Raw genomic sequence first — 13,856 nt, 5'->3', positions numbered from 1 at the left:
ATGACATATTAACCCAATTTTGGTGATAGGTGTTTAGAGCATACCTCAACTCCTATTTGATAATAATGCTCTTAGCTAACCTAGTCTGCAAGGTACAGGCTGGTAGAGGCAAGAACCTGCATGTGAGACCCTTATTTCTACCAGTTTTTTCTTTTCCTGTTCTTCAAAGAAAAATATTGCCCACTTTAAAAAATATTAATAAGTATTTCTAAACCTTTATGGAGTCACACCTTGGTAGACTCTCCAATTTTAATGGGAAATAACATATACGAGCTAACATATATGATATACTTACTCTAGTCCTGACACTTAATAGATGTTCAATAATATAAGCTTATTCCAACCTATGATCAACCTGCTATCTCATGAGTATTCACTATGTGCCTGGCTAAACTGAGGAATTATGGAGACTCATTGCTATGGTTAGAATGTTTTTATCCCTTCCAAAATTCGTACTGAAACTTAATCCCCAATGGCACAGTGTTGGGAGGTGAAGCCTAATGGGAGATCAAAGGTCTCTGCCCTCACGAATGGGTTAATGCCACCATACAAGGTACTTGTAGTAGTGAGTTCTCTCTTTTCTGCTCTTCTGCCATGTGAGGACACAATTATTTTGTCCTTTCTGGATAACACAGCATTCAAGTGCCATCTTTGAAGCACAGAGAACAGGCTCTAGCCTGCCGGCACCTTGATTTTGGACTTCCCAGCCTCCAGAACTGTGAGAGAATAAATTTATCTTTATAAATTTCTCGGTTTCAGATATTCTGTTATATATAGCAGCACAAAATAGACTAAGACAGTTATAAAGTCATGAATAGCTCAATCTATTCTCTTGCCACGGTCAACCCTTATACATTAGCCCTTGGGGTACAATGGCCACGAAGCCCAGGAACAACAGGCCGATTGGAGAATACTGTTCCTTGAACAATGTAAATGTAGCAAGGTCTCAAAACACACAAGCAACAGTCTGCCCTTATTTACAGATTTGATATTTTGTTCATCACGGATTTTCCCAAATTTTGATTTTTAAAAATATTGTATTAAAAATTATCTTGATTACTAATTTTTTTGTGCTCTCTTAAATTTTGCTCCCAAGGTTTAGGGCCTTACTTGCCTCACTCTAATCACAGCCCTTAGGTTGCATAGCTAGTAAGTAGTGGAAATCTAGGTCTTGAAAACAGCAATTTCCCTCCAAAAGTCATATGGTTAATGGCTTTGCTATTTACAATCTCACAAAAGTAGTAGAAGAAACAGTCCTTGCCTTTCCTACTTATATTCTACTAAAGGGCTGCATTTGATGGCTCATGCCTATAATCCCAGCACTTTGGGAGGCCAAGGATGGTGGATCGCCTGAGTCCAGGAGTTCGAGGCCAGCCCAGGCAACATAGTGAATCCCTGTCTTTACTAAAAATACAAAAAAATTAGCCAGGCATGGTGGCACATGCCGGTGGTCCCAGTTACTCGGGAAGCTGAGGTGGGAGGATTACTTGAACCTGAGGAGGTCAAGGCTGCAGTGAGCCAAGATTGTGTCACTGTACTCCAGCCTGGGCAACAGAGTGGGACCCTGCCTCAAAATAAAATCTAAAAAAAATAGATTGTTAAATCTAATTTTAAATTAGATTTTTTGTACTAAAAAATCTACTTAAGGAGAAGAACACACACACATGCACACACAAACAAATATGAAAATCAGGAGCCACAGAAGAGAAACAAATGCATATATAAATTATGTATAGGAGCTTGATAAAATAATTAGCATCATAAGGGCTGGAAGGGATCATATTGAATCATATAAACTGCTGTTATATGTCCCTTAAAGACTTGACAAATCCTAAAATATGTCATTGAGACTGTTTTTGTTTTTGTACTAGAATCAAAATTTTCAATTTAGAAGAGGAACCTTTGCACTACAGGTTGAGTATCCCTTATCTGAAATTCTTGGTACCAGAAGTGTTTCAGGCTTCAGATTGTTTTGGATTTTGGAATATTTACATTATGCCAGTTGAACATCTTAAATGTGAAAATTTGAAATCTGAAATTATCCATTGAACATTTATTTTGAGCATCATGTGTGCGCTAAAAAAGTTTCAGATTTTGGAGCATTTTGAATTTCAGGTTTTCAGATTTGGGATGCTCAACCTCCTTGATTTAGTGATGATATTTCATCTCTGAGCTATCCTGAGCTCCTTGAAACCAGCTCCATGTCAGAGCTGGCTTCATTGACCACAGCATGTGGCAGGGGCTGACTGTACAGAGCTCATTCGATAACTGCTGTTAACTATATTGATTGCTATTCCTTTTTTCTCCAAACTGTTTCCTATCTTCACATTTCCTCCATTTATTCTCCATCCAGTCAGTACTGTCAAAGCAAGCTGCTTGCAAAGCTCCCCAGGTCCATTTTCTAGAGCACCAGAGCACTATTTTTCTAATTGTTGTTGGTTATCAACTTTTATAGTTTGGCTAGCACTTTATTTTTTTATTAAAGACAATTAGAATCAGCCGCCATCAGGTAAGAGGTTACAGTTTTGTTTTCTGAATAGTGAGATATCCATAAGCATAACAAACACTGTCTATAGTACCCTTTTACCTTTTAACATAAGTAGCACAAATATTAAAGAAGAGCATATTGAAGATGCATTTATTGATAACAATTTTAAGATGTATGAGCATCTATAGTTACATGCTTTTGTTGCTAATATTGAATTGTTTGAATTGGAAATATTCTTGTCCTTCTCTTCATAACTTTAAAGAGAAAAATTATGAATTTCTTTATTTTCACTGACTTTGGGAACAAATATTCCCTCTTGTGCGTTTTCCCGTCTGCACTACCAATTTGTACTTAGAGGTCCCAGGGTCTTGGAGTAGTACACATCTGTCTTTTGCCAGCCAACTATTTAATTATCCAGCTCAAATATAACCTTTTTGAGAGGCTTCCCAGGTCCATCTAGTCAGAATTGAATGATTTTCCCCATGCTGCCATTTTTTACATTTTTATTAAAGGTGTATGTCATGGTAGGAAATACGTCCAATATAGTTTTGTATCCCTGAAGGACTTAGCGCTCAAAACAGATTCACATATGTTTATTGGACTGAACTGAAATTTATACTGTGGGAAATAAGGATGATAGTTTGCTATGAAAACAGAATATTAGAGTATATTTAGAAGCTTCCAGAATAAGCCTGCAGAATTTTCCTGATAAGTATATGCTTATGTCCCAATGCATAAAATGGGGAAAATATCACTTATCTTTTAGCTTCCAACTGCATCTTGTCTAAACACATACATTCTAGGATTTCTTATATATTACCCCTCCATTCACTTAGATTATTAGTTTCCATTAAAGGTGAACCCTTTGTGTTTACTTATTTACCCCTCATGCTGGATGAATATTAGATACACCATCCATTTGCATCTGATGCCCGTCCACTTCAATGTATTCCCAGTTCTGCAATGTAACTTCTTCCCAAAATGCAGTCTGTCCAATTAACACATTTAGCACAGCCTTAGCATGATTTCGGTCACATGTAGCAAAGGAGTTTGTTTTATGAGACATAATTCCATTAATAACCTGTCCCATGAGGGTCATAATTGAATTAATTAACTTTTATTAAATTTCATGTATAGAAAGACATCACTTTTGTTTTTCAGTGACCTAGATAATTTTAGTTTGTAGACTGTTTCCAGGGCTTCATGAATCACTCAGGGCAGAAGGCCTTTGAAGCTTTGCACAGTTCCTGAGTTCAGTATAGCAAGTTTCTGCTCTCCTCAGCTCATCTTCATCATTTCTATTTCTTGATCTCTTTCTAAAGAGATTATATAATGTTTGTAAGAACAATTGGCTTATCATTATGATTATTATTGTTAGTTTAAGAAGAGATTAAAGACCAATAATATAGATTGGCTGGAATATTTGTGTCCTTTGCAGGCATGTAACAATTGTGACACTAAGAGTTGTCATTTATTCCCTAATGTAAGTGTTACCAGTGGCACCAGCTTGGGTTTTTGACTTTACTGCACAAAAGAATTTGAGAGCAAGTTCAAAGTGAAAGGAGGTAAGAGAGCTTACTGCAAAGCAAAAGTACACTCACAGCTGATCACAGCAGGCTACTCAAAGGTGAGACAGTGCTGACTGACACTAGGGAAACTCCCTTTATGAGAGTCTCATATGATTATTCATGAAGGGCTGGGAAGGCGTGTTGCTATGAAGCATGTTCTGGGTGGTCCTCCGGATGTGCATGTGCTATTGTTATACATGCCAGTAGATAACATGGCATGTCTCATTAGCATCTTAAATCTCTACTCATGGGCGCGTTTTTTACTATTATAATAAGCATAGGTCAGCCCAAAGACACTGATCATGGGTTTCTGCACTTGCATGAATTTAGGGATTTCTCCTTACCTCCTTGCTGTAGGATGCTCTGACTGCCAGCCCAGGATGTGGGTTGTGCACTGTCAGACAGTTTATTTAGGAAGTTTGTTCTCCTTTAAGGGAAACTATAACCACCCTATGTAACCTACTTTATAAGGATATAAGATGCTTTAATGGACTGGCTGAATCCCGCAGCCATCAACAGTGTAGGACATAGATGTAAATGAGAGGAGCAAATAGATTTTGACATTTAGAAAGGAAATATATAGTAGCATTTTAATCAGCACGTTTGCCAATGCCATGTTCCCTTTGAAGAAAAGTTTCTTCAGAAAGATTCTTCAGGTTGTCTGTATCATGATGCATTCTTTAAAGTGGCAGCATGACTTGAGGATCTAGTGGATGTTTAAGACTCGCCCTCTCACTGTGTGACCTTACACTCTCTCTGGCGTTCATTTATTTTAAATGCCCTGGCCGAATACAAAGGTATGTTGATATGGCCTTAGTTTCTTTAAAGGAAGCTACTTGATAAAGCGTGCTTTATCAGTTATCAAGTCTTTGATACTTCATAAGCTGCGACTCATTAAATAATCAAACAGCATGAATTTAGTAACCATCAATTTAATATGAGAATGATGAGTAAGACTGTGGGGAAAGGGGACAAATATAAACAAATTCATTAAATTATTTATTAGGTATTTATGAGTACTTATGTTTTAGACTCTAGATGGTAGTTTTTTTTTTTTTTTTTTGAGACGGAGTTTCGCTCTTGTTACCCAGACTGGAGTGCAATGGCGCGATCTCGGCTCACCGCAACCTCCGCCTCCTGGGTTCAGGCAATTCTCCTGCCTCAGCCTCCTGAGTAGCTGGGATTACAGGCACGCGCCACCACGTCCAGCTAATTTTTTATATTTTTAAGTAGAGACGGGGTTTCACCATGTTGACCAGGGTGGTCTCGATCTCTTGACCTCGTGATCCACCTGCCTCGGCCTCCCAAAATGCTAAGATTACAGGCATGAGCCACCGCACCCGGCCCGATGGTAGATATTTTTGAAATGAGCCATACAACTTTTTGTCCAGAAGCTCAGTCACAGAAAAGACGCACACCAAAGGTTTTACATTTGCTTAGAAAAACAGATTACATACCATGAGACAAGAACACTACAGTAAAAATATCGACAGTAAAGCTTTATTAAACCAGTTGCCATTGTTAGTGAATTTGTGATAATTGGAATAGGAACTTTCTGCCCTCTTGGGGGAAAATATTGGTAACACAAGCAAGGTATGCATTTCATCACTAAAAGGTTTAGTATAGTACATTTCTGCCTCCCTGAAGTCATTCCACTTCTTAACCTTTTTCTCAGAACTATGTCATATCATGTTTGTTAAGAACAGTGGACTTATACTCATCCTAATGATAATGTCCAGGAAGCCTTGCATTTTGGAAAGCAAATCCTATATGGGGCAGATGTATCTTGTGACAAATGACAAAGAGACACTGTAGGTTTTTAAGCCCTTTGGGAAAGTTATTTTAAAATATAATTCTTTTTATTACTATTTGAAAAATACCTAGACACTGAAAAGTTATCAGTAGGTTGTATTTAAAGTTCTTTGCACAAGTCAATTATTTTGGGTATGGCACAAACCCAAAGAAATGTTTTTACATATAAGGTCTAGTTTCTGAGACTGTCCACAGAAATCTAGGTAGCTTGTAATGAGAATAATCAACCACCTCAATCACAGTATTTTCCAAATTCTGCCAGCTGTTACATTCATGAGGTTCTTCTGTGAGTTTTATAAGAATTTTTAAATTTTCTGTTTTCATTTTGATAAACATATAAAAATTAACATACAGTAATCGAATCATATTCTGTATCACCTAAATGAATGCCCTGTTCTATGATTCTTGAAATCATGTATATCATCATCTCTATAATTGTGTTTGTCTCTGTTATCATTTGTTTTTAACAGTTTTTGGGGTTTACTATATACAAGGATTATTAGTAGCTGGCTGCCATTTGGTTGGCTAACATTAAAGTTACAGTGATACAATTCTTTCATATTTATTATTATACTCATGTTGATTTTGTTTACCTGTTATGAGAAAAAAACTCAGAAAATTTTAGTTTTTATGATTAAATTTAGATTTTAAACTAAACTGATATGTTAGGCAGAATAATGTAGACTAATGATAAAATAACAAAGGCAGACAAAGTAAATAAATGATAGAGTTATGTTAAGGGTTAGGCCAAATTAAATCATACATATGAATAGATGAAGATCTGCATAGATGAATTCTTCAGTATTTCAAGTGAGAAAAGTAGTAGGAGAATTTAGTCATCACACAGGACATGGGAAGCAACTTCATAGTTGGCCCACTATAACTGCCAAAGTGAATACTCAGTGAAATTTTTTAAATTTATAATTAGGGTCATAGTTTAGAGTGTTTTAGCAAAATAATAGACCAGTATTTATTTTTGATCTACACATCAAAATAATAACCCAATATTTATTTTTGCTCTACACATCATTTTTTGTTTTTTGAGATGGAGTCTTGCTCTGTCGCCCAGGCTGGAGTGCAGTGGTGCGATCTCGGCTCACTGCAACCTTCGCCTCACAGGTTCAAGTGATTCTCCTGCTTCAGACTCCTGAGTAGCTGGGATTACAGGGTGTGCACCACCACACCTGGCTAATTTTTGTATTTTTAGTAGAGACGGGGTTTCACCATGTTGGTCCAGCTGGTCTTGAACACCTGACCTTGTGATCCACCTGCCTCGGCCTCCCAAAGTGCTGGTATTACATGCGTGAGCCACCGTGTCTGGCCTATATCATTTTTAAATTGGAAAATTTTTCATAAAAATACAGATTTCTGGCTTTTTTTAAATGAGAAGGCATGGCAATTATAGGCCTGCAGCCCCCTGTGGCATTAATAGAGCTGGGCAGTGGCTGTTTCTTATACAAATCCTGCTTGTCTCATATGCATTTTCTGCTTATATTTCACAAGCACTAGAATTTGTGCTTCCCAGCCTAAGCCAATGTTGTATATTTCCCAGGGTGCAGTAATAAGTGTTTTTGGAAAAGGGAGTCTGTAGCTCTGCGTATGTTGTTTGTAAAACAAGTATTTGTGAGTAGGGGCTTCTGCTGAATATGGCTCCTCTCTGGGGCACTATCACACTTTGTTCTTTCTGTAATCATAGTTTGGTGTATAGCTAGAAATAAAAATCAACCTTTAGAAGCAAATTTATAAATTAATTTACTGCATTCATAGACTCAGAGGCTTACCTGTGAAAAGGAATCTGAATGTCCTCTCCTTCCTTCCCCACCCCTCCTCCCACCCCTGGCATAATGCCTGCCTGTCATCTAGTATGCTTCCTTCCCTATTATTACTATTTATTCATTTTACTTCATTAATGTTTAAAGACCATTGCAGTTATTCGCTGAAAAGGGCAACACTTACCACCAACCATGCATAGGTGAACTCAGATGAAATTTCTGAGGGGCTATTTTGAAAGCATGGTATTTCCAGAGTGCGATTTATCTCTATTTCTATTGTATGGTTGATTTTCCACTCATCTGGTGTAACTGTAACAAAACATAAGGTAGAAAACACATGAATCTCTAATTGGTTTGTAAAGTGCTCTTTGTCAAAGAGACAAAAACAGTTTTAGTATAGAGATTCATCTATCCTCAGAGTGCACCTATAAAGCAGAGAGGCAAACCCCCACTATAGTCCTTATTGTATAAGTGGCTAAACAGAGTCACTGAGGAGCACAGAATTGTTGCTAAACACTGAAAAATTACAAGGAAAAAACCCAAACAGAATCAAACTCATCATTTGGCATGTTCCTCTGCTTTAGCCCCAAATTGGTGCTGTAATCTTGAGGTTCATTTCCTTGATCAGATAGAATATAAAACTTTATGACCTAGCCTTAACTGTCTTCTTATTTTGATGGACTTTATTTTTTAAGAGTAGTTTTAGGTTTACAGCAAAATTGAGCAGAAAGTATAAAGTCCCCAGTATATCTACTGCCTCTACTCACCCACAGCCTCCACCACTGTGGACATCCTGTTCCACAGCGGTACATTTGTTACAATTAATGAACCCACATTGGCACATCATTATCATCCAAAGTTCATAGTTTACATTAGGGTTTACTCTGAATTTTGTATATTCTATGAGTTTGGACAAATGTATAATGACATGTATCCACCATTAGAGTATCATACATAATAGTTTTGCTGCCCTAAAAATCTGATCTTTTGACAGTCTTCATATCTAATAATCTTCCTAGAACTTATAAACATTCCTTCAACAAAGGAATGGCACAAAAATAGGTAAGGAAACTTTGAGGAAGCAGTGTTAATTATTTCACTTTTAAGGTAATAGAAGATAAATATCCATTTTGTAGTCTTTCCTATTGGGAAAGTTGTATATACATACATATAAATTCGTGACTAAACTATAACATCAAAAGAAATTTATAAATAAAGGCAACTCTATCATCCAAATATCCTAAAAATCTTATATTCTTTTTTCTATATCTATTCAAATCTTGTTTGCATACATGCATGTTTTCTCATAGTCCGCAATCCTATTTACCAGCGAATGTTATATATATTGTTACTTTAAATGTTTTGTGTGATTCTTGAACTATTTTTGATTTAAATTTATGGGGAGTTTGTGTCATTTTATCATATATACCAATCATCATTCATTTAGTCATTTCCAATTATTGAATCATTGTGCTCTTTCAGCTTGGATTTTTTAACTTTTAAACTGTTACATGCTATACAGTAAGATCATCCTTATGCTAATAGCTTTACTCTGACCATTCAGCTATTTAAGGTAAATTCTCAGAAGTATAATTAATGGATCATTGAGTATGAACATTCTTATTGCTACTAACATTGTGTGTGTGTGTGTGTGTATGTATATATATATGTTATATAACAATATAACTGTTGTACAGTATTAGTCCATCAAAATAAAAAGACAAAGCCTAGGTTATGAAGCTTTATATTCTATCTGATCAAGGAAATGAAACCTGAAGATTAAAGCACCACTTAAGGGCTAAAAATTATATATATGTATAATTATATATATATATACACACACACACACATACACAAACACATAAAATACATTCTATACAACAGTATACATATTTTAATGGAGTATTTCTCAGTTTATAAATTTTATATGTAGCCTTTAGATATTTGTTATATTTTAATCTCTTGTCAATAGCAGCTATATTCTCTACTGATAACTCCTTCCTCCTCCTTTTCCTAATTAAAACCAGATCTTCCCATAGGGTGCATCTTCCCCATAGCATTTCCAAATAGTAGTTATATATTTTCTTGCACTCTTAATTCATCAAGCTCTGGAGGTAGGATCAGTACTTGCCTTGCTCTCCACTGCTGTTTCCAAATACTACTCCAAACCCATAATTGAAAACAAGAGCCTTGTCCCCTAAGGTAAAGCAATACTTAGCTATCACACTTCAAAATGGAGCTGTTTGTATACTACCTCTACTATCATAATGTTTTGACTTATTTGCATGCCACCATTACTACTATTTAATTTTATTCTTGAAATGATTGTAGTTGTTTTACTTACATATATATTTCTTTAAAATATACTGATTTAGGCACTAATATCTGTGAAGTCCATGCAATACAAATATGTTAGTTATATTTTAATGAACATCAGTCAAATATGTAAGTATTACATTTTTGTAAACTTTGTCCAGATTCTGGGAAGCTGGCAGGATAAGTGGCATTACTTTTTGAATATTCCTGAAACCCTGTATAAAAACAAAGAGGATAACTAGGATAACCAAACTAAAAGTACATAGACAATATCAAGAAGAACACTAACTACCAACACATCCTTGTTAATTGTTGGGGGAAATTCACTAAACCACTGTGTTATCAGCAACTATGCAGAAAGAAACATAGGAAGATCAACTTCTTCTGATGGATCTTAGAACTCGAGAACCCAAACTACCTCTCTCTGCCTCGTAACAAGTAATCACTGGAAAGACAGGCAGATTAATCCAAGAATAGTAGCTGAAATGGAGAAGAGAGTTTGCAGACACCAAATCACCAGTGTCTTCAAGAAAAATAAGAAATGGGTTGTCAGTGCTGGAGCAAAAAAGTCTTCTCAAGACACATGCCATGGGGAGAAAAAACTGCTGGACGTAGAATCCAATAAAACAGGACAGGTCCAGTAAGAGAAATCAAAGAGGCAATTTAGACAAAAGTGAGGGAGAGAAGCAAAGGAAATACACTCAGAAAGTACAGTGGCAAATTACTTATCTTAAAAATAACAGAAGAGGGGTTCTAGGGATACTGAACACTCTAGAAAAGCTAGCCTGGCCCACTCTTCTGTGATAGGAATGCATTTAACTTAAACATGAGCAATAGAAAGGGAATGAGATAGAATAACCATAAGGATACCAGAAGCAAAAAGAAAATAAAGAAAAAAACATTCCTACAACAATGAGAACATATTATCACAAAATGACAACAAAGTAAATGATAACTATAGCCAAATTATTCAAAATGAGCTAAAAGAAATAAACTAATGTAAACTGTGAACAATTTTGGAAAGTTCCCAATGAGTCCAGTGGAAGAAAAAAGCTTACAAAATATAGGTAAGAAAGTTCACGAAAGGGTTAGAAATAATAATTTTTAAAAAATCACTCCAGAAATTAAGACAAAATTATAACAAAACCAGAAACCTAGAAACACAAAAGCTAATTCATTAAAATACATTTTAAAAATAGTATGAGGGAAATTTTGAAATAAATTAATATATAATTATAAAGTAAAAGAAAAAACTGACAAGAGAGATTCAAAGTAATGATATGCAAAGAAGATAAAATATATGTACAATAGAAGACATTAAAGAAAAAAGATCAAAACAGTGGTACAGAACAAATATCAAAAACTGTAATTCAAGAAAAATATAAAATTTAACACGACTAGAAAATACACATTAAGCGATTATACTGCAAAATAGGAAAACAGACCCAGAATGGACAACATTAAGCATGTTCATATAAAAGTATTGAGCAAAGTCAAACATGGGGAAATTTTAGATTGTTATTAGCTTTTTGAGAGCAGTCCTATGCCAGAAAACATTACAGTAACATAGTTAATATACTTAAGGAAAGAAAATGTGAACCAAAGATTTTATATTCAGCAAAATTAACCTTTTAATATAAAGACTACAGAAAAATGTTAGTTATGCAAGAACTCAGAGAATATTGCTGCTATGAGCATTTCCTGAGGATTCTCCAGTAGAATACATTTCAGACTGGAGATGAATTTACATGAAGGTTAGTGGTAAATGTTGATTATGTATTTACCTTTAGCACTAAGAATATATAATTGTTATAACAAAGGGAATAGTAATGAATACATGTTTTTAAATAAAGATACAATAGAAATATCAAAATATGAGGGGTAGGGATAAGGGACTTCTGGTTATGGGGACATGAGGAGGTCAGTAAAAATAGACAAGTACAAAACTGGGCAAATGTGCTTAAAAAGCAACAATTTTAGGTCCTTGGAAATTGACTAAAGATAATTATTAAATTGTGAAGCATTTCTTCTTGAAAAATCACTAGAGCTTTAGTAAAAACAGCAGGAGTCGTCAATCTTTTTGCCTACAGCTCCTTCCATTCCCTTCTTCAACTTGGTCATTAAGAAATGTAGTTTTAGCCACATGGAGCAGGTTGCAAGACCAGCAGCCTTTTTTCCACAATGGGCAGACTTAAATTAGGTCTAGGGGTAGAAACCTTTTACCTTTTCCCATAACAGGGACACACTTGGTAGGTTCCAAAAACCTGACACTTGGTTAGTTTGAGTTTGTATTCCCATTTGGAGTGCTTGTCCCTCTGAAGTGCATGTTGAAATTTGGTTTCCATTGTGACAATATTAGGAGGTGGAATCTTTGGGAGGTGATAGGGAAGAGCTCTCATCAGTGGCATTAATGTTGTTATAAAAGGGAGAGTTGATTCCCCTTTTGTCTCTTGCCTTCTGCCTTCCACCATGCAAGGACATGGCATTTCTCCCCTCCAGAGGATTTAGCAAGCAGGCCCTCACCAGATGTCAATAGCTTGATCTTGGACATTCTCAACCTCCAGAACTGTGAGAAAATAAATATCTATCATTTCTAAAGTATCCAGTCTATGGTATTCTGTTAGAGCAGCACAAAACAAAGACAGTGCCAGACCAGAGAGACCTTTAACATGGAGATCCTGGAAACTGGAGTCATGGAACGGCTAAGATAAGGACTTCCCATATTATACCCTGGCTAGGAAACTACACACTGAGTAGGGGAGACCTGAAAGAGCCTAGCAAAAAGTAAAAGCCAAGGAAGTCTGGATAATTGGCTGCAACTTGGAATGCACTCCCTGATTGGCACACAAATCTATGTATAAACAGTGGAAGCCTAATGGGGTTAACGTGTTTGAGCATGACTTTTGCCAAAATCATTGGTGGACCAGTAAAGTGGTTTTGCCAATGCAGGGGCAACTTCTTGCAAGCCAAATTTAAAAATAACTATTTGTATTAAAATCTGAGCAGAGAGATCAATGGCCTTGAGCTGCAAAGGAGACATTCAATTTAAGCACAGATAAGTTACTAAAATAAAACAAAATAAACCTAAATAAGACAGAATATAGAGTTGCAACATATATATACACATACACATATATATATGTGTATATATATACATATATATTCTATACTGTCTATAAATATATATGTATATATATTAAAATGTCCAGTTTTCAACAAAAAATTATGAGACATTGAAAAAACAGGAATGTGTGATCCATAATCAGGAAAAAAGCAATTGCAACTGACTCTGGGCAGACCCAGGTGTTGAATTTAAGAGACTCCAAAGAAGCTATTATTAGTCTATTCAAAGTATTAAATCAAGATATGACAATGACTTAATAAAGAGAAAATGTTAGTGGAGAAATAGAAAACTATATAATGAAGCAAATGCATATTTTAGAGTTGAAATGTTAACAAAAATGAAAAATTTGCCAGATGTTCTCAATAGCAAATTTGAGATAGCTAAAGAAAGAATTAGTGTATTTGAACATCATTCAATATAAAGTATCTAATTTTTTTTAATTTTTATTTTTTTAACTTTAGACACATACTATATCTGGCATTTCTTCCCATGTTATCCCTCCCCACCCTGCCCACCCCCCACTGTCTCTCCCCTATCCCCCACAACTGTCCCCAGTGTGTGATGCTCCTCTCCTTAAGTCCACGTGTTCTCACTATTCAACACCCACCTATGAGTGAGAACATGCGGTGTTTGGCTTTCTGTTCTTTTGTCAGTTTGCTGAGAATGATGGTTTCCAGATTCATCCAAGTCCCTACAAAGAACACGAACTCATCGTTTTTTATGGCTGCATAGTATTCCATGATGTATATGTACCACAATTTCTTTGTCCAGTCTGT

The 13,856-nt window shown here is 35.7% G+C and overlaps 1 protein-coding gene and 1 long non-coding RNA gene across 5 annotated transcripts in view; one reads left to right on the top strand and one right to left on the bottom strand.

Moving 5' to 3' along the window:
- The window catches only part of LOC105723075 (uncharacterized), a 304,135-nt gene that overhangs the window by 92,087 nt on the left and 198,192 nt on the right, over window positions 1–13,856 (top strand). The window lies entirely within an intron of this gene.
- Window positions 1–13,856, bottom strand: part of CD96 (CD96 molecule) — a 97,104-nt gene that overhangs the window by 70,985 nt on the left and 12,263 nt on the right. For both annotated transcript variants that reach the window (XM_012460943.2, XM_012460942.3), the window contains exon 3: window positions 7,825–7,949. In XM_012460943.2, the coding sequence (XP_012316366.2) occupies window positions 7,825–7,949 (125 nt within the window). The remainder of the gene's footprint in view (window positions 1–7,824; window positions 7,950–13,856) is intronic.

The sequence above is a fragment of the Aotus nancymaae genome, unplaced genomic scaffold, assembly GCF_030222135.1.
Source record: "Aotus nancymaae isolate 86718 unplaced genomic scaffold, 86718_ANA_hifiasm-v0.15.2.pri h1tg000011l, whole genome shotgun sequence".
Classification (NCBI taxonomy): Eukaryota; Metazoa; Chordata; class Mammalia; order Primates; family Aotidae; genus Aotus; species Aotus nancymaae.
The sequence above is the reverse complement of the archived record's forward strand: the minus strand, read 5'-3'. Positions and strand labels throughout refer to the sequence as shown.